Source organism: Punica granatum, chromosome 6 (genome assembly GCF_007655135.1).
Source record: "Punica granatum isolate Tunisia-2019 chromosome 6, ASM765513v2, whole genome shotgun sequence".
Classification (NCBI taxonomy): Eukaryota; Viridiplantae; Streptophyta; class Magnoliopsida; order Myrtales; family Lythraceae; genus Punica; species Punica granatum.
The window spans coordinates 27,951,366-27,975,359 of NC_045132.1; the positions used below are offsets into that span (position 1 = coordinate 27,951,366).

The 23,994-nt window shown below is 40.2% G+C and overlaps 2 protein-coding genes and 1 long non-coding RNA gene across 3 annotated transcripts; all 3 read left to right on the forward strand.

Annotated features, from left to right (window-relative positions):
- The first annotated feature begins 854 nt into the window (after positions 1 to 854).
- On the forward strand, positions 855 to 12,524 carry LOC116209981 (ABC transporter G family member 31). The gene is made up of 25 exons (XM_031543756.1): positions 855 to 1,147; positions 1,251 to 1,668; positions 1,957 to 2,077; positions 2,167 to 2,255; positions 2,788 to 2,872; positions 3,125 to 3,287; positions 3,492 to 3,568; positions 3,665 to 3,809; positions 3,962 to 4,263; positions 4,328 to 4,609; positions 4,850 to 5,166; positions 5,244 to 5,404; positions 5,755 to 5,858; positions 7,366 to 7,522; positions 7,624 to 7,689; positions 7,811 to 7,938; positions 8,011 to 8,343; positions 8,457 to 8,747; positions 8,865 to 8,948; positions 9,252 to 9,385; positions 9,488 to 9,715; positions 10,302 to 10,473; positions 10,566 to 10,653; positions 11,052 to 11,218; positions 11,585 to 12,524. The coding sequence occupies exons 2-25, from the start codon at positions 1,337 to 1,339 to the stop codon at positions 11,849 to 11,851; spliced, it is 4,293 nt and encodes a 1,430-aa protein (XP_031399616.1). The 5' UTR covers positions 855 to 1,147; positions 1,251 to 1,336; the 3' UTR covers positions 11,852 to 12,524.
- On the forward strand, positions 6,239 to 6,656 carry LOC116209982. The gene is made up of 3 exons (XR_004157393.1): positions 6,239 to 6,309; positions 6,431 to 6,558; positions 6,631 to 6,656. It is a non-coding gene; the product is annotated as an uncharacterized LOC116209982 (long non-coding RNA).
- Positions 12,525 to 13,881: 1,357 nt separating the features above from the next.
- LOC116212328 (SMR domain-containing protein At5g58720) lies at positions 13,882 to 19,583 on the forward strand. Its single transcript, XM_031546879.1, has 6 exons — positions 13,882 to 14,703; positions 15,157 to 15,182; positions 15,679 to 15,801; positions 16,312 to 16,397; positions 17,457 to 17,727; positions 19,039 to 19,583. Exons 1-6 carry the CDS (start codon positions 14,115 to 14,117, stop codon positions 19,159 to 19,161), a joined length of 1,218 nt encoding a protein of 405 aa, XP_031402739.1. The 5' UTR covers positions 13,882 to 14,114; the 3' UTR covers positions 19,162 to 19,583.
- Positions 19,584 to 23,994: the final 4,411 nt, after the last annotated feature.

Below are 23,994 nucleotides of genomic sequence, written 5' to 3' on the forward strand. Positions count from 1 at the left end.
TTTTTTTTTTTAAAATAAATCACGATTTTCAGAATTCCATATTCTTCGGCGTGCGGAATGTGGAAGCCCGGTCGACTCTAATTAATCTAAGATTGAGCTGAGTAGGTCCACGAAAAGGTAAATTTCTCCCAACGTAGGAAGACTTGAATCCGGGTCCTTGTTTGAGGGGAACGAGTGTCAAACCGCTTGAATCAACCCAATCGAAGAATTCCACATTCTTTAAAAAAAAAAAAGGTACTTATTTATCCACCGAAAGAAGTATTTATTTATTTCTTGCTGTGTATGATTAATCGATGGAACAAGAGGTGGTTTTAAAAATGGAAATGCTAGTATTATGCAAAGATTTATATAACAGAAATCTAAAAAATCTTGCGATTGGATCCACCGAAAAAAAAAAAAGAAAATCTTGCGGTTGGATGGATACACCGAAAAAAAAAATCACGCGATTGGATTTTTATTTTAAAATTTCTAGATTGTTTTTTTTTAGGGATCATTTCAAGATTTTGGAGTGGCTTTCAAATTTTAGAAATGCATTATTTTGAACCTTGAGAAGACATGGAGATAACCTATCATGTATATGATTAGGGATATAGGGGATTATTATATTTCCAAAGTATATATACGGTGCGACTGTCCATAACTGCCGCTTGTGCGAGATTGCACATAATAATAAATACAAAAAACAAAAAAGAAGAAGAAAGAAGAAGAAGAAGAAGAAGAAGAAGAAGAAGAGAATATTGGGGATCTTAGTCGTTAGAAGTGCATGCATGATTAAAGATATACATATATTTCGTGATCGTGATATGCGTGGTGGGTTTATATAGAGAGAATACCCGTGATGGAAATTATCAAAAAGGGCCTTTTGGGGGGGAACTGGTCCATTTGATTGGCTTACTTGCTTACAACACGTGTCAGCATGCAACACTCCTCATCGGAGGAAGAGGACAAAAAGCTTCTGGTAAAAGGGTAGTCGTATCGTATATAACGAACTGAACAGCTACAAACGAGAACGGAAGACGCAGAGCGAAAGTAGCAACTGATCGAGAGGGGTTGGCCTTCCAGAAGGGGTTGATCCGTCATTTCAATTCCTCTCCCCCCTCCTTCAAAAATTTCGCGCGACGTCCGCTGCCTGCTACCGATCCTATTAGTCTGTTCTGTTCTGTTCTGTTCTGTTTTTTCCTTTTTTTTTTTTTTTTTCCTTTCCATGGTACAAATATTAATGATATCTTCTAAATCTCACGTTCACGCAGAGAGATACAGCGAGAAGGCAAGAAAGATAGATTGAGCGAGCCCCGACGCAGACACACAGATAGAGAGAGTGAGGGGCGAGGCGGCTATGGCAGCTTCGAACGGGAGTGAGTACTTCGAGTACGAGATAGAGAGCGGAGCTGAATCTCTGGCACGGCCGTCTAACGCAGAGTCCGTGGCAGAGGATGAGAATGAGCTCTGGTGGGCGGCCATTGAGCGTTTGCCATCAGCAAAGCAGCTGAACATGGCGGTGATGAGGCGGGCCACATCGGAGCGAGCTGGAGGCAATGGAGCAGCTGACACAATCGATGTCAGGAAGCTCGACCGCTCCAACAGAGAGCTTGTCGTAAAGAAAGCCCTGGCCACGACCGATCAGGATAACTACAGGCTCCTCTCTGCAATCAAAGAGCGCCTTGATCGGTAAGTAATCTCATAGCAGATGTAGAGAACTCGTACAAAACGCCTTCTATTCTCTCGATTCCGGTCTCTACTGCATATGCACTTAAAAAGGAATGAATTTGCTTACAAGTTTGACATTGATTATGAAGTTGACTATCTGTGAAACTAAGGTGTTTAACAGATCTTGAATGCCTTCTTTCTCTCTTTTAATAGTTTACGGAATTCATGCACAAAGAATTTCATAAACCAATATATATATATATATAGTTTTTTCCTTCTCTAATTGCTGTTAACTTTCATCATTGAAAGAGTGGGACTGGATGTGCCAAAGGTTGAGATCAGATTCCAGAACTTGAACATCGTCGCCAATGTTCAAACTGGTTCAAGAGCCTTGCCAACGCTGTGGAATTATACCCGTGACCAGTTCGAAGTCAGTAGTCTCTCTTCCATTCCTATCCTGTTTGCCTTTATAAAGTTAGAATCTCACATTCGCTTTCGTTCTGCTTTGGATTGCTCCAGAACATTTTGACTGGCCTGAGGATATTTCGACCTAAAAGGCACTCTTTAACGATCCTAAACAATGTCAGTGGCGTTATCAAACCCGGAAGGTAAGTTAAGAGTGGTTCGCTCACTTGCAGATTATCACAGAGCTATTACACATGCATAACTAATCGCTGCACTGCTATCTCTCAGAATATTTACTTCGTTAGAAGTAATCAGGAGTTGGAAAGCAGAAAAGAAATTGTGAAATCATTCAACCAGCAATTTCTTCTTCTAAAACAATGGAATTAATGCATGGACAGTCTCAGTGCATTTTCAAACACAAAAACTTTTTACCCACTAGAAGATTGCTGCTGACCCATTCTCTTCATTAACTAAGGAAGGGATTTGCAATATTTATAGGAGAAGGAAGTGATTCATTAAGATGATAATTTGACATTCGTTCACGTTTATCTTTGGTTTGACGTGGGTTTAATGCCTCCAGCGCTTCATGGCCATTGACAACCTTGCATCATTCATCTACACTTTTTGCTTATCTCGTTGTTGAGTATGAAAACATTGCACGTCTGTCAATTTCTGCGACTAGGCTGAAAACCTGAAAGCACTGCACTCTTTGACTGCTTTTTTGGGCATGTGCAGGATGACATTACTTCTAGGACCCCCAGGATCTGGGAAATCTACCTTGCTTTTAGCTCTGGCAGGGAAACTTGATCACGGCTTAAAGGTATGGACCTGATGAGATAATCTGCCTCTGAAATTGGATCCAGTACGATCCCTCCAGGTTCTTCAATCTGGCATGATTAGAGGGCAGAATGAGCTTCCCCATACTCATTCCTGATTGTAAGAACCTCTGGTAGGGGCCATTTGCACTACAAGCATTTCCATTCTATTCTGTTTAAGCGATGTTATGTCCTCTTAGGAGAATCCTTCAACTCATGGAACACATCTCCTTGACACTGTCTTCACTTTTCGCTAGAAAACTGGAACCATAAAATACAACGGAGTTGAGCTTAATGATTTCTGCGTCCAAAGGACTTCTGCGTACATAAGCCAGACAGACAATCACATCGGGGAACTGACAGTTCGAGAAACCTTTGATTTTGCTGCTAGATGTCAAGGTGCAAGTGAAGGCTTTGCAGGTATGTCAGCTCCAATTTTCATTGAGAAAACGGATAACTCAAGCAAGGTGCTACTTGCATTTTTCCTACAGCAATTAATGAGTTATCTCTTATCAGAACATGGCTGTCTTAAGAGGTTGACGTTCCCAGCCCCGTTCGAACTTGGGGACCCGGACTCATCGTATTTTATTAAGTTTTCACGTTCCATTTTAATTGTAATTTCAGGATACATGAAGGATTTGACCCATTTGGAGAAACAGAAAAACATCCGTCCTAGCCCGGAGATTGATGCTTTTATGAAGGTAGATTCTCAAAACTCCAACATTTGTGTTGAGTTTATTGATGTGCAGCCTGTCTGCTTCAGTCCTCGTATCCTTCATGTTGTCTCAATGGCACAGGCATCATCCGTTGGTGGTAAAAAGCACAGCATTTCAACAGATTACATCTTGAAAGTGCTTGGCCTCGACATCTGCTCGGACACGATAGTTGGTAGTGACATGATGAGAGGTGTTTCTGGAGGCCAAAGAAAAAGAGTCACCACAGGTTTCCTCCTCCCCTTACTTGTCCTTTACTAATATAGGCATAGTATATGCCCTGGCATGAGATGTGTATCACAGATGGCTGTGACATAGGCTTATCATACTAGCCTGCAACATACGCTTGCACTTATAATGGTTGGCTTTGTTGTCATACAGGTGAAATGATTGTCGGGCCCAGAAAAACTCTTTTCATGGATGAAATATCGACAGGACTAGACAGCTCTACAACATATCAAATAGTAAAGTGTGTCCGGAACTTGGTTCACTTTATGGACGCAACTGTACTGATGGCTCTGCTTCAGCCTGCACCGGAGACATTTGAACTGTTTGATGACCTGGTGCTTTTGTCAGAAGGATATATCGTATACGAAGGCCCTCGGGAAGATGTACTAGAATTTTTTGAGTCATTGGGATTTCGTTTGCCCCCGCGGAAGGGAATTGCAGATTTTCTCCAAGAGGTAACCTTATAAATTAGTAATGCCACTTTCCTTATGGAATTTATCTAACTTGCTCTACTTCTAGGTTACCTCGAGAAAAGATCAAGCTCAGTACTGGGCAGATCAGTCCAAACCATATGAATTTATACCAGTCCCAAAAATCGCAGAAGCTTTCACAAATTCCAGGTTTGGAAAGTCTGTGCACTCCGCGCTCTCCGTTCCGTATGACAGGTCCAAGAGCCATCCTACAGCTCTGTCGAAGACAAATTATGCTGTCTCAAGATGGGAGCTTTTTAAAACATGCTTTGCACGAGAACTCCTGCTTATCGGCAGGCACCGTTTTCTTTATACGTTCCGCACCTGTCAGGTATTGCTTGGTCTACCATGTTTGCATTTCTTTGTGCATCGTAATGTAATGAGCTGTGAAGTAAAAGATCTCTGTCTGAGCAAGTAAAAAAGGAAAAAGGTGAAATCAGTTTCAGATTTCTTTCTTAGTTTCTTCGACAAGAAGAGTTCAATTAATGTGGCTGTTCAACTAGAAATTCTTGAGCATGCACTTTCTGGTCATATTTTGATAGGTTCTTATACATATTTTTGTACGTGAAAGGTTGCTTTTGTTGGATTTGTAACTTGCACGATTTTTTTACGGACAAGAATCCATCCTACTGACGAGATAAATGGCAACCTGTACCTCTCTTGCCTTTTCTTTGGGCTGGTGCACATGATGTTTAATGGATTTTCTGAGCTACCTATAATGATATCTCGGCTTCCGGTGTTCTACAAGCAAAGAGACAATCTATTCCATCCTGCATGGGCATGGTCTCTTTCCAGTTGGATTCTACGGATCCCATACTCAGTGGTTGAAGCTGTTGTATGGTCCTGCGTGGTGTACTATACAGTTGGTTTTGCCCCAGCCCCTGGCAGGTAATCTAAATTACTTGATTTTGTTTTAAAATATTCTCATTTTTTCCCCTCTCATAATAATATTTTAAATTTTACAGGTTCTTCCGCTTCATGCTTCTGCTCTTTGCAGTGCACCAGATGGCCTTGGGTCTCTTCAGGATGATGGCTGCAATAGCTCGAGATATGGTCATTGCAAATACATTTGGATCGGCCGCCCTACTAATTATATTCTTATTGGGTGGATTTATCCTTCCAAAGAGTAAGCTGCACTTATTCATTAATATGTTTTGCATTTTATTTGTCGCAGCGCTAACAATGGCAAATTCCTGTGCACAAATGTAGTTTCAGACACAAAATTTAGATATATTATCAGGATATGTTTAACTATCATGTTGAGGTCTAGGACAATATGGAGATAATCTAGTGTGCCAACTATGATAGTAAGGACTAAGGATGGTTCATGTTTCAATTGACCTCGGATATCAACCTCATTAAGCCCGGCTAAATGGTGTTAGAAGGTGTAGGGTTGAAATTCTGGTTTTGTGTCCAAACAGGGAAAAACTCCTTGTTTTAATTAACATCACTACTGGTTTATCACTGTTCTTTCAGATGTTATTAAACCATGGTGGGTTTGGGGATTTTGGGTGTCCCCCCTATCATATGCACAACGTGCAGTATCAGTCAATGAATTTACTGCAACAAGGTGGACGGAGGTATGCCGTATAGAAATCATAATACCATTTCTGTACCTCTACCGGGTTGTTTATGTAGTTGGAGACATCTACTCATCGTTATGTCTCATTATTGAAACTTTTTTGGTGCTTGAACCGTCAATTTTGCAGAAATCTGCAGTGGGAATAGTGCCATCGGGTACAATGTTCTCCAGTCACACGGTTTACCTTCTGGAGATTACTGGTACTGGCTTGGAGTTGGTGTATTGATAGCCTATGCTTTGCTATTCAATAACCTGGTGACCTTAGCCTTGGCTTACCTAATCGTAAGTCTTCGGAAAGTCATTTTCTTGATTTATATGCCTGGAAAGGACTTATGCACCCAGTACCTTTTAGTAGCTTCTGAGTAATGATTTCTCCATTTCAGCTCTCAGCAAGGCTCAAACTGTGATTCCAACAGATGCAACTGAAGAAGGTTCTGCAGCTAACGTTGGTTAGTCATTCTATATAAGCCAGCTTCTCAATACTTTAGTGCAATATCAAAACTTTCTTCTGGAATTGCCAGTATATACCCACTTTCCACAACAACTTTCTAAAAGAGCTTGGTGCTCCAGGGACTCGTCCAAACTCCAGATCAAGTCCAAGATCTGGGGAGGGCAACAAACAGAAGGGAATGATTCTCCCATTTCAACCATTGACAATGACTTTCTATAATGTCAACTACTTTGTTGACATGCCACCGGTATGTTCACCAGATTCCTTCGATTTTGTGCACATTGAGTGGTCCAGGACGTATACTGACAAGAAGTTTCAGGAGATGCGTGCTCAAGGAATAACGGAAAAGAAGCTACAGCTTTTATCTGATGTTAGTGGAGTGTTCTCTCCGGGTTGTACTTACTGCATTGGTTGGTTCAAGTGGAGCGGGGAAAGACCACTCTGATGGATGTCCTCGCGGGAAGAAAAACTGGTGGATATATAGAAGGGGACATCAAGATATCTGGTTACCCAAAAGAACAACATACTTTTGCGAGAATTTCTGGATATGTTGAGCAGAATGACATACACTCCCCGCAAGTTACAGTTGAGGAGGTCTCTCTGTTTCTTCAAGTCTACGGCTTCCAAAGGAAGTCAACAGGGAGAAACGACGTGTGAGTAGATGCTCAGCTTATCAGGCTCTACGTCTAGACTACATTAAACGCATATGCTGGTTGATATTTCCATACAGAAAACATCAGGAGATTTTAATGACCTTTGCAATGCAGGAATTCGTGGAAGAGGTCATGAAAGTAGTTGAGCTGGATACCTGAGGAATTCAGATGTTATTAAACCATGGTGGGTTTGGGGATTTTGGGTGTCCCCCCTATCATATGCACAACGTGCAGTATCAGTCAATGAATTTACTGCAACAAGGTGGACGGAGGTATGCCGTATAGAAATCATAATACCATTTCTGTACCTCTACCGGTGTTCTTATGTAGTTGGAGACATCTACTCATCGTTATGTCTCATTATTGAAACTTTTTTGGTGCTTGAACCGTCAATTTTGCAGAAATCTGCAGTTGGGAATAGTGCCATCGGGTACAATGTTCTCCAGTCACACGGTTTACCTTCTGGAGATTACTGGTACTGGCTTGGAGTTGGTGTATTGATAGCCTATGCTTTGCTATTCAATAACCTGGTGACCTTAGCCTTGGCTTACCTTAATCGTAAGTCTTCGGAAAGTCATTTTCTTGATTTATATGCCTGGAAAGGACTTATGCACCCAGTACCTTTTAGTAGCTTCTGAGTAATGATTTCTCCATTTCAGCTCTCAGCAAGGCTCAAACTGTGATTCCAACAGATGCAACTGAAGAAGGTTCTGCAGCTAACGTTGGTTAGTCATTCTATATAAGCCAGCTTCTCAATACTTTAGTGCAATATCAAAACTTTCTTCTGGAATTGCCAGTATATACCCACTTTCCACAACAACTTTCTAAAAGAGCTTGGTGCTCCAGGGACTCGTCCAAACTCCAGATCAAGTCCAAGATCTGGGGAGGGCAACAAACAGAAGGGAATGATTCTCCCATTTCAACCATTGACAATGACTTTCTATAATGTCAACTACTTTGTTGACATGCCACCGGTATGTTCACCAGATTCCTTCGATTTTGTGCACATTGAGTGGTCCAGGACGTATACTGACAAGAAGTTTCAGGAGATGCGTGCTCAAGGAATAACGGAAAAGAAGCTACAGCTTTTATCTGATGTTAGTGGAGTGTTCTCTCCGGGTGTACTTACTGCATTGGTTGGTTCAAGTGGAGCGGGAAAGACCACTCTGATGGATGTCCTCGCGGGAAGAAAAACTGGTGGATATATAGAAGGGGACATCAAGATATCTGGTTACCCAAAAGAACAACATACTTTTGCGAGAATTTCTGGATATGTTGAGCAGAATGACATACACTCCCCGCAAGTTACAGTTGAGGAGTCTCTCTGGTTTTCTTCAAGTCTACGGCTTCCAAAGGAAGTCAACAGGGAGAAACGACGTGTGAGTAGATGCTCAGCTTATCAGGCTCTACGTCTAGACTACATTAAACGCATATGCTGGTTGATATTTCCATACAGAAAACATCAGGAGATTTTAATGACCTTGCAATGCAGGAATTCGTGGAAGAGGTCATGAAATTAGTTGAGCTGGATACCCTGAGGAATGCTTTGGTCGGTTTGCCTGGTAGCACGGGCTTATCAACGGAACAGAGGAAGCGTTTGACTATTGCAGTGGAGCTCGTAGCAAATCCTTCTATTATTTTCATGGATGAACCGACGTCCGGCCTTGATGCAAGAGCAGCGGCCATTGTGATGAGAACTGTTCGTAACACTGTTGATACTGGAAGAACTGTAGTTTGTACTATTCATCAACCAAGTATCGACATTTTCGAAGCTTTTGATGAGGTTAGTATGTCGTAATTGTTCCATCTGTGTAAGAACTAGCTTACCGATATATTTGGTAATTACTTGTTTCTTAAGTTCTGTTTTCTGAAGGGTGAGATTTCTTGGTCTATGTGTCAGCTGCTTCTCATGAAACGTGGGGGACGAGTAATATATGGTGGGAAGCTTGGTAAGAATTCGGAGGTCTTGATAGACTACTTTCAGGTAGCCATATCTTCTTCTTCCATAAATATCATTGTATATATGTTTATAGAGCTTTATGTCAAAACAGAGGCTCTAATTCAAGTTTTTTAAGTACTACTATCACATGGACGAAAGATCTTCGAGTTGTTGATTCTATTCTGCTAGTAGGACCTCTGAATATAAAAAACTTATAAGCTCAGATCCCATCTTGTTCAGAAGAACTTCACTCTTTGAACTTTGTCATAGATAACCCTATGATGATTATCATGGGAGCATTTATAGTACTATGCATAGATGAAACATCATCCTCATCTTTCTCTGCAGAAAATTCCCGGAGTCAGTCCGATCCCTGATGGCTATAATCCAGCAACTTGGATGCTTGAAGTGACTACGCCTGCTGCTGAAGAGAGAATAGGTGCAGATTTTGCTGATATATATAGAAAGTCACAGCAATTCAGGTGAATTGACATCATCACTACTCCATTTCTCTGTCTCCTGCTCATTTTTCAACCCGTGAATTCTTTTATTATTATATTGTTTCTTACTGCTTTCTGCTTCAGGGCGGTGGAAGTTTCAATTCAAGAGATGAGCATCCCACCTGCTGGTTCAGAGCCCTTAAGATTTGACACGGTCTACGCACAAAATGGATTCTCTCAGCTTCGGACAACCCTTTGGAAACAAAATCTTGTGTACTGGAGAAGCCCACATTACAATGCTGTGAGGATATTTTTCACCACGCTGAGTGCCTTGATCCTAGGTTCCGTCTTCTGGAACATTGGTTCAAAGAGGTAATCTTGTCATAAGCCCATGGACTTGCTGTGTTTTTCATCTCAATAAGAATATTGCATTGAAGGATGACAAACATTCTTTCCCGCGATGACCCAGATGTGTGCTTCTTACAATAAGTTGATTTGGAGAAGTATCAAAAGATTATCTCCTGCTTCTTACATTCTCAATCAATCAATTTGTTTTTTATTGGAAATTTAGGGAAAAAAAAAAGAACAATATTTTTTGAAATGCCATTAATGCTAAACAACTGAAAATACACGCATATATAACATGCTAGTCGTTTCAATTTTACTGCTACTTGCATTTGCTGACCCACCTCTATAGAGATGCCCGGAGCAACAGACGGCAACACCAACCGTTCAATTTCTTATGGAAATGCGCAATATACGCTCTGCATCATAGGAAATAAGTTCATATCTTCCAATTTTCTGTTCAACCAATGCTCCTATAGACAATGCTCCTCCTCTTAGACACAGGGAAACTTAAGTGCAGCACCTTGCAGGATGGGCAGTACATTCTGTTAGATTCTCTTTTTCTATGCTAATAACACCTCCTAGATAACGATGAATGGTATATGTCATGCAGGGAATCAACTCAAGATCTATTCGTTGTCATGGGAGCCCTTTATTCAGCATGCATGTTTCTCGGTGTCAGCAATGCATCTTCCGTGCAACCGATTGTCTCCATTGAGAGGACTGTCTTCTACAGGGAGAAAGCAGCGGGAATGTATTCTCCTATCCCCTATGCATTGGCCCAGGTAAGTTTCATCGTTTTGCAGAAAAAAAAAAGTTAAATAAATTTCTATTTAATGTGGAAAGGCAGTTGACAGTATAGAGCTCTGATCGACAGGGCCTGGTGGAGATGCCGTACGTTCTGTTGCAGACAATAGTATATGGCGTCATCACATATTTCATGATTAATTTTGAAAGGACAGCCCGTAAGAATCTAACGACCATCTCTCCAGATAGATGTTTGTCTCTTGTTTTATTTTATATGCCTGCAGCATGTTTGCATTTAATCTCAGAATTCATTGTTCGACATTGCGACTTTATTTGGATTTGTTTCGTTTTCTCAATGATTCTAGACAATTTTGTATCCTGTGAAAAATAAAAATAGACAAGTAAAGCTGTTTATCTCTAATTTATTCACCCTGGCAAAACAACATCTTATCGGTTCATGCTATCATGTTGCCCGTCTGTTAGCTTGGCTTGACAACATGTGACTGCTTTTTGGCTGTGCTCTGCACATAAAATACATGCCATGAGCAACATAGAAGGAAGAGTGAGTTGTAAGCCAAAAGCAAACGACCTGTTAATATTATCTGTTGCATTGCAGGGAAGTTCTTCCTTTACCTCGTTTTCAGTTTTCTTACCTTCTCCTACTTCACCTTCTACGGCATGATGGCTGTTGGCCTCACTCCCACGCAACACTTGGCGGCTGTCATCTCTTCTGCTTTCTACTCTCTGTGGAATCTTCTATCGGGATTTCTCATCCCCAAATCTGTAAGTGGCATATAGATGATTCTCTTCGTGCTTTCTTTCAGTTCCCCAATCTCCTCTGCTCGGACTTAAAGGATGTCTCATTTTGCCACGTTTTCCATGGCATGTTCTTCGTATTGGTAGGATCGGTTGAAGAAGTGCTCTCGTCTAGAGACAATAGCCACTTTATAGTTCTCTAATATATACTCTCTGTCGCACTAGTAGTGTGTCTTTGTACCCTTTCGAGGCTCATGCTGTAATGTATCCCGACTTTGCATATATCTGCTGTGAAAGAATTCACATTCTCAACCCTGGAAGACCTTGAAAATCTGCAGTGACAAACCTCTTGCATATGTCTCATGTGTTTTCTTTTTTTTTTATTATCTGCAGAGTATCCCGGTGTGGTGGTTATGGTTCTACTACATCTGCCCGATTGCATGGACGCTGAGGGGCATTATTACCTCTCAACTCGGGGATGTGGACACGAAGCTTGTGGGGCTGGGATTTGAGGCCAGCGTCAAGGAGTATCTAGAGTCGTATCTCGGCTATGGGCCTGGAATGATCGGAGTTTCAGTTGCTGTACTCGTGGGCTTTAATCTCTTCTTCTTCGCTGTGTTCGCAGTCTCCGTTAAGGTCCTCAACTTCCAGAGAAGATGAGCAGATGGATATTCATTCCGCAGTGATTAGGGTCAATGGGTGAAGCAGCCGGGGAAATTTTTAATTACATCCTCAATGGTCAATTTTGGACTGTTGGCAGGCATTTAAATGTGGGCTACGAGGATGACATTTATTAAGCTTCTAGCGACTCGATACACACAGTTCGATTTAGATGCTAGTTTGTTGCTCCTCTGCCGCTGCGTACGCACGCATGCACGCCCATCTCGTCGTAGACGCCCTGAAGTTAAATGCCAAATCGATCAAGGACCGGGGAGCCAAAGAACTCTGTCATGATTTGTAAAGAAACATGTCTACGGGGAGAACTCCTCCTCGCGGAAGAGAACTGCTGCGGTGTCTGTTCTTTTTCCCCCCATGCGATTTCATTTCGTAGGATTTTTATGGTTGTAGACAGACGCGAGTTGTCAAGCATGCTACCGCTTTGATATTGTTTGATGAATCCTTTTTCAAACTTTATAATCTCGTTCTAATTGAATCTAACACTTTGTTTGGGAGTTTTTAGGAGAGGGAGAAGAAAGGAAAGGAGAGGAAATGGAAATGGAGGGGAATGCATATCTTGTTTAGGAGATTTTTAGGGAAAGAGAAGAATGGAGAGGAGAGTTAATGAAACAAAAGTATATTATAAGACAATTATACCTTCATTAATTTTTAATTACATTATTTATGTATAATTTTTATTATATTAAAGGTCACTTTACAATTTATTTATTTTTTTGTATCATAATGAATTGTACGTGCATCAATTAACAAAATAATAGTGTATATGTTGCGTATGTATATATATATATATATTATAGCGTATGTGTGTATATTTATATAACAATAGTATAAAGTTAACAAAATTTATTATAAAGAGAATTGCATAGAGAAGAGAGTAGTAACAAATCAGACACGAGTTCATCCAAATTCCTCCAATGTAGATGCATAAGAGATTCTAATAATGGAGGGAAATAGGGGGAAAATGTTTCTCTCCAAATCCTTCCTTCCTTCTCCCTCCCTCGTCTTCTTCTTCAAATAAATCTGCTAAGCCAAGGGAAACATTTTCCCTACAATTCATTTCCCTCCAAATTTAACTCCCAGACACACCCTGAGTAAAAAAAAAAAAAAAAAAAAAAAAAAGAGGGTCGCAGTGCTACGAACCGTCGTGTTTCTCTAATTACTTAATATGTGAATTCCTTTGCATATCTAGTAATCGTGTCGAATTCTCATTTTATAGAGGAATTCACATGTCCATATACTAGAGATTGCAACCTGCTGGAGAATTTAAATCTAATCTCTTTAATAACAGATAGAAGATGGACTCAAAGCTAGCCGATACACTCGATCGACCACCTAATTGGCCAACAAAATGAACCTCTGTTCATTTGCTGGAAATCTTTCTCTAATCTTTTTCTTTTTGCTGGATTGAAATCTTCCTTTAATTGATAGACCAGTTGATAAACATATTAGCCGCCGTTCATCCTGCTGAACTTTGATCTCACTAAGTTTTGCTGCCTTCAGATTGCCTGGATAGACTATTCTATCTAATTCGCTGCCAATACCCGTATTCAGATTCAATTGCGACAAGAGCCTACTCCTTCTCTTCAAAGAGGGCATTATCGGCATCGAAGACCAGTCGCCTTTTTTGCTTTCGTTCCCGCTTTATACTAAGGTAATAAAAAGCTTGCTTTTCCGAGAGACAACAACTCAAAAGACAAATGCCTACGCCTATTTTAGAGCACCCGCTCCTGCGCACCAGCTGAAAAGGCCCTTTCCCCTTTGTCTAAGGTGGTGGTGAGCTTCACACATAGCTCCAAGCTTTTGCTGTAATGTAATTTACCGTATTGGAGTGCAGCGATAGAAAAATTTCTTAATTAAGGAGCAAGCAGAAGTAGATCCGACTAGCCCACACAATTCATATATTCTTTAATTATCTTTAAATTTTTTAATTAATTAATTGTTATGATGTGCAAAAATTGAAATTCCAATCTTAGCCCTTCTCCTTTTCGTCTTTCATTAGAAGTCGCGTAGTCAGTCGTATATCTCCTCTTCTCTACTCCTTCTCTTCTCTTCCACCAATCGCCCCGATGAAATTCCTCCAAATCCCTAATATCTCTCTGTTTCAGACTTCCGATTCAGCGATTATATAGCGCCTGTCCATGTCGATCTAATCTAACCTACTCTATCCCATCCCATCCCATCCCATCCCGTCCCGGTGAAAAGATCTCTGCTCCCCTCGTGATTGGACCTTACCGGCGATCAAATTATGAAGCAGAGCCAGAAAAAGCGGAAGAAGAAGCAAAAATCACAGGCCTCCAAGCCTTCTTCGGACAGCAACCATGGCGCCGCCGGTAAGCCCAACCCAATTGAAGAACCTCTCGGTCTTGGTTCTGTAGCTGATGCTTTTGGCTCGATCGCCCTCGAGGAAGCCACCAGGAGCTCGGAGTCGGAGAAGGCCGCTGCCCTTCTACGCGCCTATCTATTAGAAAACGCGGGCGATCCTTCCGCGACTTCTAGCTCGAGCGCGATTACCGGCTCGGATCTCGGAATGGCTTCGAGTTCCGATTCCTGTTCCGGCTGGAGCGAGGGGTTCTCGGAGCCTAATGGCTTCGCGTATAGCGGGAATCGCTCCAGAGGTAACAATAAGGCGAAGAGGTTGGTGGCTGCCACGGGAACGGTCTCCACAGTTTTGGGCAAGGATTATATGAAGCCCAGTCCCAAGAGAGAGGTGTTTAAGCCCAATCGGTTTTCTAATCGGGTGTTTGTCAATGAAAGTGAGGAGGCGGAGCAATTCCTGATGGGTATGCTCGGAGACGAGTGTGAGCTCAGCTTGGCCGTCGTCAGAGACTTACTCTGTAAGCAACCCCGTAGCTTCTGCTATCGAGTCAAACTGTTCCCCCCCCTTTTTTTGGCTATTTAGTCGAACAGGAATCATTTGTCCTCCTGACCCTGCAGCCATAAGATAAATACTGCTGCGCATTGAGGGACTGTAGATTGATGCGAGACAAACTCGACGTAGGCTCTCGACAGAATGGAAAAAAAAAAAAAATTGTTGTACCTGGCAAGACATGATGCCTTCGAATAGCTGATGTGTAATTTTTTGAGTTATCTCCTTCGAGAATTGGTGAAGCAAAATTGTTCTCTAGCGACGGATGCATGATCTGGGATTAATAAGCCAGAGTACATAGGAATGTATGATCATCAACTTTGAAAGACTTCACGTAATTAGAATAATCTTTTTAAAATCCATACTGAGCTAGCTACGCATCCTTAAATTTCCTGACATCAATTTTCTTCTGTTTTTCCAGGTCAGTGTGGATACAATGTGGAAAAGGTACTTCAAAATTTTGTCTCGGCATCTTTCAATAACTCGAAGTTTCTTGCATCCTAACTAGTTTAAGATTTGTAGTTCTAAGGTTCTACATGTATATTATACCCAGTTATGCGTTCCAACCTATAGGACAACAAATAATATGATGGAAAATTTCACAAAAGAACAAAAAAATAAAAATAATGTTAGATAATATAATTGCTCCAGGAGCTCTTTGAAGTGAAGGTTTCATCTCCCCTTGAAAGTAACTTTTCTATACTTTTAACACTAATATGCACATTGTCTTTATTTATTGCCTAATTAATGAGCATCTGACTCATTATGATCAAAGGTAAATGCATCTTATTGCTACATGAGGCTAATTAGCTCTTATTGGTAGACATTTTTTCTTTTGCACAATGTGCGAAATGGTCTTTGTGACTATTATGAGGATTTTTAGTCTTTATGTATGTTTTTCGAACTCTATAACCATCTTGACTTGGTGTCTGTTTTCTTTCAGGCTCTGGATGTATTAATGGATGTATCTGCTTCATCTGATGAGCGTTCAATAAACAGTACAAGCTTGACTAATAATGCAAACAGCCGGGAAGATACTACATTTGTAGTCAGCAGTGATGAAAATGTGAGTGATGCTACTTTTTTCTTCTGAATGGTTATTCCTTGGCCTCTAGTATGTTTGCCGATTTTGGCCCATCATGGTTACTGTGGACGGAATAGTAACCTTTACTATCATGTGTTGTTGTGCAAGCATGATATTGGTTGTTGGATTTCGATTGGATGTACTCATCAGTGTCTTCAAATTGCAGTTTTCATTTTGGATTTTATCTTTTGAGATTGTCTTGCATGGGCTTCTCGCTCTCATTCTAACATGCTACATGATAAAAGAGAGTGTTTGCTTCTGGAGTCCTGCTATGCAGAATTCAATTTTGTATGCTTCTTTCCCGATGGTTAAAAGAATTATTTCTATACTTGTTTTGAACTGCTTTTCTACATTGCCATATATATTAGTTTTCATATGATAATCCTTCTTTGCAGTATGCAATCAATATATACATAGTCATGACTGGTAATCACAAGTTCAGCTAGCACCTTATTCACCGGAGGTGGTTGTGATTATAATGTCTTGTTTCAGTTGGCAGACAGGGAATCTGAGTGCACCTCCTACTCATGTGAGAGTGAGTTTCAAGATAGCATGTGGTTCGTAGGCAATACCTGCCGGTATTTTTCTTACTTTTTTTGCCATCAACACTTGTTCTCTTTTCATATTCTCTTGACACTATAAAAATATGTGTGTGTGTGTGTGTGTGTGTAGATAAAAATAGACATCCATTAAGAAATGCCCTAAAGAAATCCACCCCCAAGTAAGAGAAAGTGACTTAGTGAACTCCAAAATAACATGCATATCTACCTATACACCTGTCAATGCCAAAATTTACATCTCTAAGCCATCTATCTATGAACATATGGTCGGAGGTGACATATATACTTTACATAACTAAACAATCTACAGATATTAGGTTAGATTCTTTTGTTATGTAAAGTAGCACTGGCTTCTTCTGCCTAAATTTATACTAGTTTTTATGTATTAATTCTCAAAGATATATTTTTATCCATTGTGTAATATCTTGGAAGTTTAGTGTGCTTTAATTTTATTGTTGAACCCTGTCAATGGAATAGGCTATGAATTAAGGTCGCATTTTCATAAACCCGCATAGCTTCTTGATTTCTTTTTAAATTTGTTGGTCTGTCAGTTGACAACCAATCTTTGTTAAGTTTGATGTCTCAACATTGCCACTGAACTTAAAAGGATTTTATTACAAAAAAAATTACAAAAAAGGATTTGTTTGTTGTTTTATAGTTCTTCATGAAAACCTTTATCTGAAATTGATTTTGATTTCCAGGAAAAATTTAAAGGGAATTTGTTCTTTACTTTGTGGGAATATTATAGCCAGAATAATAAATCTGTTGTCCCTTTTGGGAAGAAGAATTGTTACAGTGTACCTGATTATATATACATGTATTACTGTTAGTATTATTATTATTGTTTTTGTGTGATCGCATCTGCATGTTGGCCTTGATATTGAAACACTATGTTTTCTGATTTTTTTCATCGCGGGGTTTAAATTATACGCAGCACCAGTGGAAAATACTTCCACGGTGGTGTTGTTTGGATGGCACTTCGTCTAAAATTGACACTCATTTGATGTTTCAATTTAGTCTGGGAAGAAAACTTTCCTCTGGTTGTGTATTCAATTTAAATCCTTATATATTTTACAGGAATTATTCCGAGGCTCTTGTTGGTTCTGAAATTCATAGTGCAACTTGTAGTAGAGCCATTGAGTCAAATGTCTCGCAAGAGGTCTTGGAATCATTTTATAAGATCTATAAGAGTCCACAACATGAACCAAGAACTATGAATTGGAGAAACATAGCAAAAAAGTTGAGTTCATTCAGCAATGGGACTGATGTTGGTCATAGCATCACAGAACCTCGTGAGTACTCTAACAATACACCAGTTATGCTTTACGATTTTCCAATGCGAGAGAGTTGAAACGTCTTTTGCTTGATAATTATCTGCGTAGACAGTGTCACAATTTCGTCTTGAGCGGATTTGGTTCATTCCTTGTGATAATTTTCAACTAAACCATATGGGGCATTGAATATGTTATTCACTCTGATAGATAGTTGGCAACAACATTGTTGCCTCATCTTTAAAATATAAATGCATGATTCTTATCCCAATACAATCCATATTACGTAAAATCTCAATGGCATTATTTTTAAATTATTGATAACTAAAAAGAAAAAGAAATAAATGGAGGAAAAGACTGGGAAAAAAACCTTGATGTTTGCATCCAGTTTAAATTCATGGAAACAAGATTTTTACAGTCACATCAAATGTTAGTTTTATTATGGGAAAAAGCACAATATAGCACAGATTTTACCCGATTTTCACCTCCTAGCATGTTTTTAAAAGTAAGCACACCCTAGCCCAAATGACCATTTTTCCTTTCAGATCTAGCAGGCCGTTTATTTTACGTCAAAAGCACTAACAGTAAGTTGGATTGGTTTGATGGCGGGCCCTCCCTATTTGTGGACGAGATAATTAAAAAAAATGGGGAGCCGAGATCAGCTGAGGGGGCTCCCCTCGCCGGTCGCGACCCCGCCCGAGGTGGGGCGACTGGCGGGAGCCCTCTCCCCTGATCTCGACTTCCCCTCTGTCAAAAACAGGAACAGAGGGGGGAGACTGGCCTTCAGCGACCTCGCCCGAGGTGGGGAGACTAGCAGGGCAAGCCCCCTCCCCCGTTCTTGACTCCCCGTCTCTGTTTTCGGTCTCTGTTCGAAAACAGACGGAGGGGGAGCCGAGATTGGGGTTGGGGGGGAGGAAACCTGCAGGAAGCCCCTTCCCAATCTCAGCTCCCCTTTATTTTGTTTTTAAATTTTTGTTTTTTGTTATCTTGTTGACATGTCAAGTCCACATATGCAGGGGGGCCCACCGTCAAACCAACTTAACTTACTGTTAGTGTCTTTGACGGAAATTAACAGCGTGCTAGATCTGAAAGGAAAATGAGGGGGAGTAACCTTAAATGCTTCACATCTGAAATTGCAAGAGCAACGTGTCTCACGATTTTTCCACCAAAAAGGATAGTTGGATAGCAAGAGGGAAATTGCTCGTGCCTACTTCCTTTTAAAAATATTTGTTTGTATTGAAAATATCACCTGGCTTTTTCCCCTGTAACTAAATTGGGTCAAGTGGTGAAACTCTTGTTTTCTTTTCCCTATTTAAAATGAAAAATTTTCTCCATATGCTGGGCTAGCAAATTAAGCGGTAATTTTATTTTATTTTTCAATTGCCCAGGTTATTAAGCTTGCACAGAAGGAGGGTATTGAATGCGCCGAGGAAAACCAAGGAACTGTGGTAATGAAGCTTGGTGGGGCACGAGATTTCAGCTTTCTGGACTTTGACAGCGACAGTGATTAAATTGTGCATGTGCCACTCTTACCTAGGAGTGAGCGAGTTAGAAGGTATGTAAGATTATTTGGGATGGGCGTCGCCCTCTAGGGTACAGCTTAACTGCAGAAGCCAAGCCTGGATAAGATAAAAATTAATGACATCATGAAGAGTTTGTCGATGGCAGCTCTTTCTAAGCGGTAGATCAGATGTTAATATTTATGTGTAATGTTACCCCCTTGAATCTTAGGGTGGATGGAGTTAAAGCATGTATAAAATGTAGGACTTTGAGAACTTCTCAGTGGGTAGCGTCTTGGGGATTGCTGCATGTATGTGGTTTTACTTTTACAGGAGTTGATTTAGGGAGGATTGTAGTTAGCAACTAATTGCTAAGTTGCTACAGTGGTAATGTAAGTTAGTGATTCATCTAGTGAAGAATCTGTTGTATCCTATGTCTCGTCCAATCCAGCCCCCCCAATCTTCTTCACCCAGCAGCGCAGGATATAAAACCCAGCTCAGCTCTGGTAACGTTTTTATTTTTCAAATTTCAAATTTCTTCCCTTAGCCGCTAAGCTCTCGCTCAGTCATAACGACAGACAACCGTAAAGAGAGAGAGAGAGAGAGAGATTCGGTTCGACCTGATTAGATCCATATACGAACGCAGGAGTGAATGAAGTCAAGTCTGACTCGGTCAGTCTTATTAATTACGATGGAGAACACCTCCCTTAGTAAGCTGCGGAGAGGCAACGCCACCACCAAAGCTGCCACGACCATCACCGCTACAAATCGCTCCTTGATGGTGCTCAGTGATGACAATGCGACAAGGAGGCCTGGGAGACGCTGAGTATGACCTTCAAGCTCGCTCAGTCTCTGCTCGATCGTAACCGCACTCTGATTTCTCAGGTTAATCAGAATCATCAGTCAGAACTCCCCGACAATCTCGTTCGAGTCTAGTTAGACATCCTGTTGGTGATTATCGGTGCTTAATGTCACGTGTCCCTGCTATTTTTCTGTGTTGAAAGGACGAAGGCTGCGGGACTGCTTCTCAGTATTATCAACCTGCAGATTTACTGAGGTACCGATGTTCTATTCGCTCGCCTTCATCTCGTTGGCCTCCTGAGCAGGCATTTCTTACCAGTTTCGCACTCATAACAGATAGATTTTATCAAAGTTAAATAGATTATAGAAAGTGTTCATTTCAAGTCATGATAGATGATAGAAAGAAATTGATCTCAGGAATTTCAAGGAATATCTATTGATTAATATTTACCGAGGAATATGTGGAGACGCCTTCTCTTTTATGCAATTCCACATATTCACTTGTGCTACACGAGGTGTCGGATGAAGCTTCCATCTGTCTTCGATGTGAATTATTACTGCAGAAGCTGAGGATGCCGGAGGGACTGATGGGGTATTTATTTAGATCAGTATCTGTTGATTAAGGAAAGTACACTTGATGATGGATGGATCTGCAAACCCTCTGCCTCCATCTTTGATTAAAGTCGGTGGAACAGGTTCAAGGAAACAATGGGCAACTACTTTCCTCACCAACTTTTTATCTCTATTCCATCGCATCCACCAGGAAAAGTAAGAGCTGAGAGGTACTAGGTTACCGGACACGGTTGGATGTTGTCTTTCTATCTCATCATGCCACTCTTGAAGTTAGAAGATTAGCAAATAAAGCTTTCCTAACAAAAAATTAAAGAAACTGAAAATATTTAGTGAAAGATTGAACTGAGTTTTATTTAATCAATTTTCTCTATATTTAAGTTAGATTTTCATCCTTCAACTCTATCTCTCCTTTTCTTTTTGGCGATGATTTGGTCTTCCGTTTGCCAGTTGTTGAACGAACTGCCAGGATTTACGATTTAAGTAGATGGGAGAAACAACCCATGAATATATATATATATATATATATATATATATTTTTCATTCATTTTATCTTTCTCCAAATATCAATACCAGTTATGTTACGTACACATAATTACTTGTTCCAATGGAGCATGGTTCTTCCTACAGTTTTTGGTTCCTTTACCGTTGGTTGATGGCTGACATTAAGGCCCTTAGCCTAACATGTGAGGAAGTGAGATGGACAATCTTAGGTTTGATCTGAGAAGCCTTGATTGACCTCATAAAGAATTGTAGTTAATCTCTTCCGCTTGAAACCGAGTTCCACGGAAGCAATGCTATTCAGCTTTGTGGAGCTGTAATAGATGGTGCTTATTGCATGCTTATTTAGAGGGTCAGAATAAATGATGCAGGATCAAGGCTAGTGGAGTTTTGTCTTCTTGATCAGGGGATGTAAAAGCCGACCAGCGCAAGATAGGGATTTGGAAGGTTGCGGATCTAGTGTCTGAATCTGTCTTAGTATCTGCTTCTGTATTTCGCTTTAAACCAGTGTTTCTTAGGTAGGTTGATTGCGTCTACGGGATGCTTGATTGACTGCAAAGCTTTCTAGAATACATGTATACTATCCTGAATCTTACCTGGGATAATCAATCCTAAAGAAGCAAGGTGTTGGGAGGTGGTGGAGTTCTTGACTCTGAGATCAAGCTCTCGTATCATTCTGGATATTTGTCTAATACATCATTTTCCACAGATTTCTAAACCCGCAAAAAATTGCAAGATAATCAAATTTTATGTTGAACCGATTCTATTTCCCTCCAGCTAACCTTGGGATGCAAGACGGTGAGACATCATATATATATATATATATATATATATATATATTTTAGTTGCAGCGTTGAAATGTAGCCTGGTTGCTGGTACATTGTTTTCATTTCTAGAAGCTCAAGTCCATTCATCTGTTGAAATAGTCAGCCTCCTTCTATGAATCGAATGTTGAATGTTTCAGCACTAGGGCTGTTACTGGTTGCCTATATTAGCAATTTTATGTACTTGCTAGCTCTAGAATTTACAAGTGCAAAATGCAGTGCTCACCATCCCCCAGTTAAGTATTTCATAATCTATCTAATACCACTCAACACTCTGCAGTCTCAGGTCAAGCTTTCCGCAGATCTTTTATATGTTTTTGTTCTGGAGTCATTGTAAGCATAGTGGGAGTTAGATCAGTCCCAGAATTCGAATCTTGTGCTCAAAAGATATGTGACACGGATATATATCGTCATAGTTGATGTAGCTGCTGCTTGGTATTTCTTGGTTCATAGAGCTCGCTAATAATTGACCTCTTTTTCTAAATAAATGCAGCTATATCTTCTGGCAATCAGTTATGCTTTTATGTTGCTGAAATTAGTGATCCCCATGTAGAAGGGAATTACAGAATCCAATGCCTTGCGAAGCTGATCACAATTACCATTAATTCCTTGCTGGAATTTGTAATGCAAGGACCTAACATTTCCTTCATTGTAAATGGTAAATTCAATCCAAAACACTGACACGAGAGGCTCAGCTATCGAATGTGATTTTCTTTGCGGTGGCCGTGCATGGTTAAGATCCCTACCTTGATGTGATATAATCAATTCTGATCTTGATTTTCATATGTAGCATGTACAAGCCTGGGCCAGCTATAAGGAATAATAGGCTTCAAGTCTCCTGCCAAAGGTAAGTATCGACACGTTCATTTTGACATAGCAGCTAAACTGGTATGATACTGGGCTCAAGGCTTCGAGCAACTCGGTTGGGTCCTAGCCAAATCGGCCAGTTCAGCACCCAGCAATCCTAACTTCGGTACCAGGCAATTTACCCAGGAACCATTCGGGATTAAACTAGGTGAGTGTCAAGATTGAGAGCGACCTAGCTAGGATCTTCCAACCAGGTTTCTTTTTGAGAGAAATATATGGTATAAACATCTTATCCCGTGTCAGGATGAAGAGAAATGAAGGGAAAGGAAAAGGAGGGGGAGGGAGACTTTGTATGGACAATTTTCCCCGCCTTTTTATTTATTTATTTATGTTTGTCTTTCCTTCCATTTCCCTCAAATCAAGATAAAAGGGTTAAGATAAATATTTACCGTAGATAACACTATAAGCATGTTGTCCTTTGTGCCATTTTATTTTTTGCCACTTTTTATCTGTTTTCATCTAAAATTTGTCTTTTCTGATTTTTCATCTTTAGTGTTTTCTTATTTTACTATGTTAGATGTATCATAAATTTCTTAATCTACAAATTCTTCCTAAAATTTAACTTTATTAGTACACCGAAAACATTTATCATATTCTTTTTTTTTGTTTTTTTTCCTTCTTTAAGAATAAAAGAATAGGTGAGAATCATCCATCCCTATTAGAATCTAACCCAAGAACTCTCGTATTTTCAGGGAAGGAGAAAAGATACCGGTACGACATGTAAATATGCCATTGACCTGTCCGTCTTTATCAAAGTATCAGATTCGGATTCTCTCCATCTCTTTCAGACTATTTTTTAAACCTTTTTTTTTTCTAATTATAATGAGAGGTGTCCAGGCTAACTAATCCAATTTCAACAAAAAAGTGAATGAAATTTTAATATTGTGAGACTTTTATCTCGTTAACCAGTAATGCGAATCTTCTATTTTCTTTTCCCGGCCATGCAAAGCTTATTCATGATACATGAATGTCCTCAACCTATGCATGACAAAAATGGATAACGCTTGGATCGTTTCAACCACAAGAAATAAAAAAAGAAAAAAAGAAGGTCAATGTTGACGATCCTAATGCACTCGATCAGGCGCGATTTGTTCTTTTGATGGATTTCCACATTGACCTCTCCAATATGAATGACGAAGAAATAGTGCATCCTCTACCCGACAAGTAAATGATCCTATCCTATCCTATCCTCCTCTTTTTTCTTTTTTCCTTTTTTTAACCAAGGATTATGGGTCTCATCCAATAATTGTGAAAAACGGAGGTATTCCGTTGATGCGTGTAC

Coding starts and splice junctions, on each gene's coding strand:
- LOC116212328 (XM_031546879.1), top strand. CDS start 14,115: ATGAAGCAGAGCCAGAAAAAGCGGAAGAAGAAGCAAAAATCACAGGCC. Junction 16,398..17,456: donor TTCGTAGGCAATACCTGCCG/GTATTTTTCTTA, acceptor TATATTTTACAG/GAATTATTCCGAGGCTCTTG. Junction 17,728..19,038: donor ATTTTCCAATGCGAGAGAGT/TGAAACGTCTTT, acceptor TCAATTGCCCAG/GTTATTAAGCTTGCACAGAA.
- LOC116209981 (XM_031543756.1), top strand. CDS start 1,337: ATGGCAGCTTCGAACGGGAGTGAGTACTTCGAGTACGAGATAGAGAGC. Junction 1,669..1,956: donor ATCAAAGAGCGCCTTGATCG/GTAAGTAATCTC, acceptor CATCATTGAAAG/AGTGGGACTGGATGTGCCAA. Junction 2,873..3,124: donor AACTTGATCACGGCTTAAAG/GTATGGACCTGA, acceptor ACTTTTCGCTAG/AAAACTGGAACCATAAAATA.